This window comes from Porites lutea, chromosome 8, assembly GCF_958299795.1.
Source record: "Porites lutea chromosome 8, jaPorLute2.1, whole genome shotgun sequence".
Classification (NCBI taxonomy): Eukaryota; Metazoa; Cnidaria; class Anthozoa; order Scleractinia; family Poritidae; genus Porites; species Porites lutea.
Window position 1 is genome coordinate 1,906,943 of NC_133208.1, and position 6,610 is coordinate 1,913,552.

The 6,610-nt window shown below is 41.5% G+C and overlaps 1 protein-coding gene across 1 annotated transcript; it reads right to left on the reverse strand.

The window, feature by feature from the left end:
• Positions 1-610: 610 nt before the first annotated feature.
• Positions 611-2,612, reverse strand: LOC140946739 (uncharacterized). Its single transcript, XM_073395845.1, has 2 exons — positions 2,606-2,612; positions 611-2,487 (listed from the first exon to the last, which is right to left on the reverse strand). Exons 1-2 carry the CDS (start codon positions 2,610-2,612, stop codon positions 611-613), a joined length of 1,884 nt encoding a protein of 627 aa, XP_073251946.1.
• Positions 2,613-6,610: the final 3,998 nt, after the last annotated feature.

The following is a 6,610-nucleotide window of genomic DNA, read 5'->3' on the forward strand; positions in this document are numbered from 1 at the left end:
AACGCGTGCTATTATCGTATCATAGGGAAGGAAGGAAGCAGCGTGGCACAGAAACCATTCTACTTCGAAATCCCGGGCACCCCTGCTTCTCATGATGGTACACAAATTTAGCCGACCCTAAAAGCGAAGCTCCTGTCAAATAGCACAACCTTTCCGTTCCGTGGGCAAGCTCACCAAATCTCGCTGGTGCCCATAACCTATTGCGTTCAGACCAGGAGCCCATGCACAAACTGAACTTAAAGGCCATAAGGAGAGATACCTTTTGCCTTTAATTACATCGTTATTCGAAGTGTTATTTTACAAGATAATTGCCCCCTGTTATGAAAAAAATATTAGCTATTATTGGATGCAACGAGTCATGTTGCTTGATAGATATTTTAACTATGGGATTGATACTTCATTTCAAATGCATTTCTGTTTTTTCCAAGACCAATTCGACGGACACATGAGAACTTTCTCTCACCGTTGAGTCGAATCTTGGTTTGAATATTAACTTTCATTGATGACTTAAAGAAAAGAGAAAGACCCTTGAATATAACACATTCAAAGGAAATTCACATGCGCTTGGAATTATACTGAAAAGCTACGTAAAGGCTTAAAGCAAAGAGCATCACTCACGAGTGCTTTCTCCGGGCAGTACAGCTACAGGAGGGATCTTGATGGAACCTTCATTTTCTGGTGGTGGAGGTAGCGGCTCTCCCGGAGCACCGGGTCCGTTTGTTCCGGGAGGAATAGAAGGTAGAGACTCTTCTGTTGGGTTAGTCTTTGGAGGAACAATCTCTGGCTTTGGTGGAGAAGGTGATCCTGGTTCAGATCCTGGAAGAGATGGAAGTGGAATCTCCGGCTTCGGAGGGGTTATCTCTGGCTTTGATGGCGCTACTTCTGGTTTAAGTGGCGTTACCTCCGGCTTAGGTGGGGCTACCTCGGGCTTTGGTGGCTTTGGCGAGTTTCCTCCCGGGACTGAAGGGGTAATCTCAGGCTTGGGTGGAACCGGGGGTAACTGACCAGGGGCGGTTAACGGGGCCGTTGGCAGCGTCTGTGGAATAGGGGGGAATTGAGGAAGGGTCGGAACTGCGGATGGTGTACCAGGAAGAGGCGGAGGTTCTGCAACAGAAGAAGGATGAGGTGCTGAGGCAGGCGCTTGTGGAGGTGCTGAAGCAGGTAGCGCTGGAACAGCTGGGTTTACCTGGGTGGAACCTGGAGATTGAGGATATGATAACGGTGGGGCTTGGGCCGGCTGAGGAGCTGGAGCTGGTTGCACTTGCGCGGGGTTCGATACTGCTGCTGGCATTGTTGATGCTTGCGGATTTTGAGGTACTGGTAGGCCTATTCCTTGTTGGGGAACTGCTACTGGGGTTCCATGTTGAGCTGGTTGTGTCGTCCCTCCAAAGGTACCCGGATTGGAGCATGGGCATGGTACTGTCTTACAACATTCTATTGAGTCATAAATCTCCTCATCGACATCTTTACACAAACCACATAGATCTGGGCATCTTCTCTCGCAGCCACAACGGCAATTCATGCCAAGAAGGAAAGGTACGAGACCATTCAAAGCTGCTAAAGGATTCGTAGCCCCTCCCGTTCCTGTATTGCCAGTCCCAGGTACGCGACCATTACCAGCTGTGGGAGGAGCTCCCAATGAAGTACCGGCTGGATATCCCTGGGGACTGTTATTTCCTGGACCTCCACCGGCCGGATATCCTTGATTTTGACCGCCACCGGCAGGGTATCCTTGGTTTTGATTTCCACCACCGCCGGCAGGGTAACCTTGAGTTCCAGGTCCACCGGCCGGGTATCCTTGGTTTTGATTTTCCCCGGCCGGATATCCCTGGTTTGGACCTCTACCCGGAGGGTATCCGTAATTTTGACCTGGTGTCTGGTATCCTGCTGGAAACGATTGCACGGGAACAGGCACAGGCACAGTCACGACTTTTGGGGGTTCTTCCTTTTTACCAAGGGTTTTCAACAAAGCAACCGTTTGAAGGATATTTCCGAGTTCGTTTTCTTCCTTTACTGGTTCTGGAGCAGGCTGTGGAACAGGTGGAGGTAAGAAAATAGGGGGAAGTGGTGCTGGCTGCGGAAGGGGTGCTGGCTGCGTAAAAGGTGCTGGTAAGATAGCAGGAGGAACAGGAGCAGGCAAAACCATCGGTGGCTGAGGTCGAGGGACAGCAATCACAATCGGTCGCGGTTGAGGTCTCGGTGCGGCAATAATAATCGGCTGTTGCTTTCGTTGAGGCCTTGACGATTCGTAAGGTTTCTTATTAAGGTTTATGTGGAGATTGATGGCCTTATTCGGTGTTATGAAGCCCTGGTTAAGTTGTGGTACTGCTGAGTCTCCTGCTGTTGAGTAAATCTTTTGGCCATTCACATTTACGATAACGCCTTTTGGTGCACCTTTAAACTGTATTCTGCGTTGAATGAAAGCTCTCTTAATATTTGAAAAGGACGTTTTAAGCCCTCGCCTATGCAGTGCCAATTTGGAAGACCCTGAAAGAAAAATTTTTCAGTCAGATTACTTCCCATAGTAGTTACATTGATAAGAAACTATTTCCCATAAAATATATAACTTCGATTTCGTTTGGCGTGTATGTTATTTATTACGAACCCTGCATATCGTAATTACGATCTTATAAAATGCTTGGTAAGTGAAGAAAAAACGTTAAGAGAAGAAAAAAATCGTGATGTTCCATAACCGACAGGATCAAGGATCCCCTAAAACGAGCATTCTTCTCCTGGCCGCTTTTCCACAGATAACAGCCTAGAAAATGCCACGAATTCGGAAAGCTCTAGGCGAGATAAGCACCAGGCCTGTCGTATGACACCCACTATTGGCTAATTATTCTTCATCATAAAACATATTTTTAATCTACACCAGAAAGATAAATCTAGGTTTATTTCGAAGTACAAGACGAAGACATTGTTTTCAAGCCCCCTGCTGAACATAGCATCGCCATTTTCCTGATTTCCACTTGGTTACCGCACGCACGCGAGGGGCTAAGCAATCCGCCTTCTGCAGAGCAAAGGTTTGACAGAAACGTCAGAAAGCCAAGAAAAAAGCGTATCGTAAAAAAGAGAAGTATTGCAAGAGGGGTATATGATTTTTGCATAAAACCTTGGGCAGAGTATCCGCTGATGAATACCACCCCTTTCATTTAGCAGTTCGCTACTGTTAGCAGAATTTCCTCGCGATGTTTAAATAATGCATTGCCCCTTTATCACCGAATGGAATTCTGATTTAAAAGAGCAATTTAATTCAGGACACTTAATCTCTCCAGATATTCCAAAGCAACTTATTATGGTTTACAGATACAAGAAACTTATATATGCATCATGACCTAAACGCGCTGTTAACAAAAGTAACCGGATAAATTGTATTAATTCATAATTCAGTGAACGTGTGACTGATATGGCTGCCTTCATGATCGACCGTAAACAACAACGGTGGCAGATTTTTCTCGAGATAATCAAAACAACTTCAGTATTACATCTTCGGTCTCACAAGTGTATCTGCTATCAAGCGTAAAATGCCTATCAATTACAAAACAACTGCCAATCAATTGCTTTTAGATTCTTCATCAAACAAAGTTCCCCGGCATATCACTTACACAATTACACGGATATGACATGATATGAAAAATTTTGTTATTTTCATTTCCATTCCTGGCCTAAACATTAAAATAACCACATTTTGGTTAAAAGGACTTTACCTTTTCTTCTTTTAGAATTAGAAGAGTAGCTTTGATCATGTATTCTAAGCTTCGTACTACTCGATCTTAAGCTTGGAATTCGGCGATCTTCAGCAAGATGAACCCCTATGACTGACGTCCAATACACGCACAGCGTGTACAAGAGAAGAAAAATCCTTTTTTTCATGTTGAAAGTCGTCCATAGAGGCATATGTTTCTTTTCATTTCCTCACTGGGCAAGAAAATATAAGTTACCATGTTTGCTTTCATCAAAGATTTGCATAAAACTTTTATGATCACCAGTAGGACAGCCGGTTTTGTATTGTTATTTAAGTTGGCTAACCGATTTTTTTGAATGTCAATAGTTTGCTTAAGTGTCCCTTTGCCTGACAATCCTGACATTCTAACAACCTTTTCTTTCATTTAATGCATCACAAACCTACTACCACTCACGGTTTGTGGTCGATTTCTGGAAGGCTGTTACCATTTCTTAATACCTGGCCCAAACTTATTACAGAGAGGACAATCGAATATCCAACTAATTATAGACTTAAACGGAACATTTCCCATCTCAGCTTGTCAAGAATGTTCTCCCCTGTAAGCATAACAGGATACTTTTATTGTTGGTCGGGAGTACTGTAATGATTTATTTGCTTTACTTTCCTCAGTTAACCGCAAATTCTAGCGAGCCGACTGGGTGGAGCTGTCACTGAATTTCACGGAAGGAAACGTTCGAAAGATGAAAGAGTTTTTCACATAAACTTCCTATACTAGAACTAAACGACCGTTTATAAAAACTTTCAATTACTAGTTCCTTCACTCTATTCTCGACTAATCTCGAGTCATGCCTGAGTTGTTAAAGGTAAGTATGCAAATGAAATTCCAAGATAACTTCTTTCAAATTAAACCGCAAAGACACAATCTGTCATAAACAAAAGGAACATAAAACGTTCAACTATTCGAGGAAATTAAGTTTTTCAGCCCTTCTTGCAAATATTAATAGTCCTACTACTAAGAGGGTCTAAAATCTACTAACCTGCCTTAACTACAATAACAACGCTTTATCCCATTTGGATAGGTTAATTACTCAACGACCTTAACCGTAATTTATTTAGTGAGGGAAACCTAAGCATTCAATCTTGCTCATCAAACTTCTCTGAGAAGTTAACCAGCGGTTTGCGATAGAGCATACTGAGAGAAAATTATGAGTGTACTTTTCGTGGCGTACGTTAAAGTTGTGTGAAGGGATGACTACCTTATCATTATATTTTTGCTGTTTTTAAATACCTGGTTGGATATCAATGTGATACTCGAATAATGTTTACTAGAGGTCAGTTGTTTATTGGCTGAGTGTTCCCCCTTATTAACTTCCAACCCCTTTCCCTTTGTTCCATGCAGCAGTTTTGAAAGCGTCACTTTTAGACTTTTAGTCCCTTAACAGACTACATAGTTATTACTACATAAAAAGAGCTATGACCAATTGAGTGAGTGTTTTTCATGATATTATTATATATCAACACGGGCCAAGAACAAACCGACATTAGGTTGCGCAAAAGACAACTTCTATGGGAATACTGTTGATCAAGGATACTTTTCATTGGTTTTCAATGATTACAGACCATTCAGTCGAGTCCGCGGCTTAGTGAATACCGAAAACCCTTTGGACAAAGATTATCTCCTGGTGGAATCATCAGAAAGGCGACTGTCCCTAGTTGGCGAATTAGGCATTAGTACTATGTACATGGCTATTTCAAACAAAATGTACGCTATGTAGTCTTAAAACCCTTTTCAATTTATATTTACAATTGCCGAGGTTGCGTTTTAATGACTGGGAGACTATTAAAACGTCCTCACCCATTCGATATTAAGGGCTCTTACGGTGACTCACAAAACTCAGAAAGACAAAAACTACCTCCATGTGTCCCTGAATGAAACGTCTTTGTGTTTGTTATGATAATGCAAATGTATGACGGGAGGGGCGCAGGTGCGAAATAACAAATCTCAGACTTTAAAAGACTCGAAGAGAATACTGTAGTTTCATCTCAACTGCTTGCGATTAGTCTTTTACTTTAGACAAAGCCTGCGAGGCCTAAATGAGTAGTTGTTATGGACACAACCTGAATACATCCTGAAAAATGCAAACATTAAAGAGAATTTGCCCATTAAGTAGCCATTTTGGCTAAGGAAGATATTGACAGAATATTCTCTGGTGCAGTTAATCCTTGTTGGAAATTTAATTCTCATTTAATCTTCTCAAACTTATTAATATCGGTAATTCATAAAGAAAATACAAATGAAATTAATGTTTAACGAGTGTTTGGAAATCAGATGAAAAACTGCTCATCTTTGCATCCTTAATTTCTCCTTCTAAAATCATTTTGCTTGAGCAGTCATATCAAGCATTCGATACAGCGTTTTATAACCATTTAACATCACTACGTTTACCACTATAAAAGTTCGTACCAAGGATTAAATTAAATTAAATTACAAAGAAGAAATACTCTGATGCCAAGGGACGATCCATCGACTGTCGGACTGCACAGTCTTGCCAGTTGCTAGTAGCTAGTTACAAAGTAGCATCGCTCGTAAACTACATATCCATTGGTAAACCCGCTACAGTAAAAAATTTCAATAAAAACCAATTTGTTATGTTTGATACATGTTTAGAAAAGTTAACAACGTTTTAAGATACGGTTGCAAAGTGTTGCCATGACACAAGTTACAGTAGAGGGACTTAGAATCACGTTAACGACAAACTAAAATTTGCACCACATGACAAAATTCTACCTCTGGTTTGCCGTTTATTATCATATTTACACAGAAATACGTAGTTTCATGCCAGGGTCATCCATAAAAAATATTTATGGTTTTATCTCCTAATCTTGTGAGAAAGTGAGAAAGGTCTACTTGAACTTCGACATTTG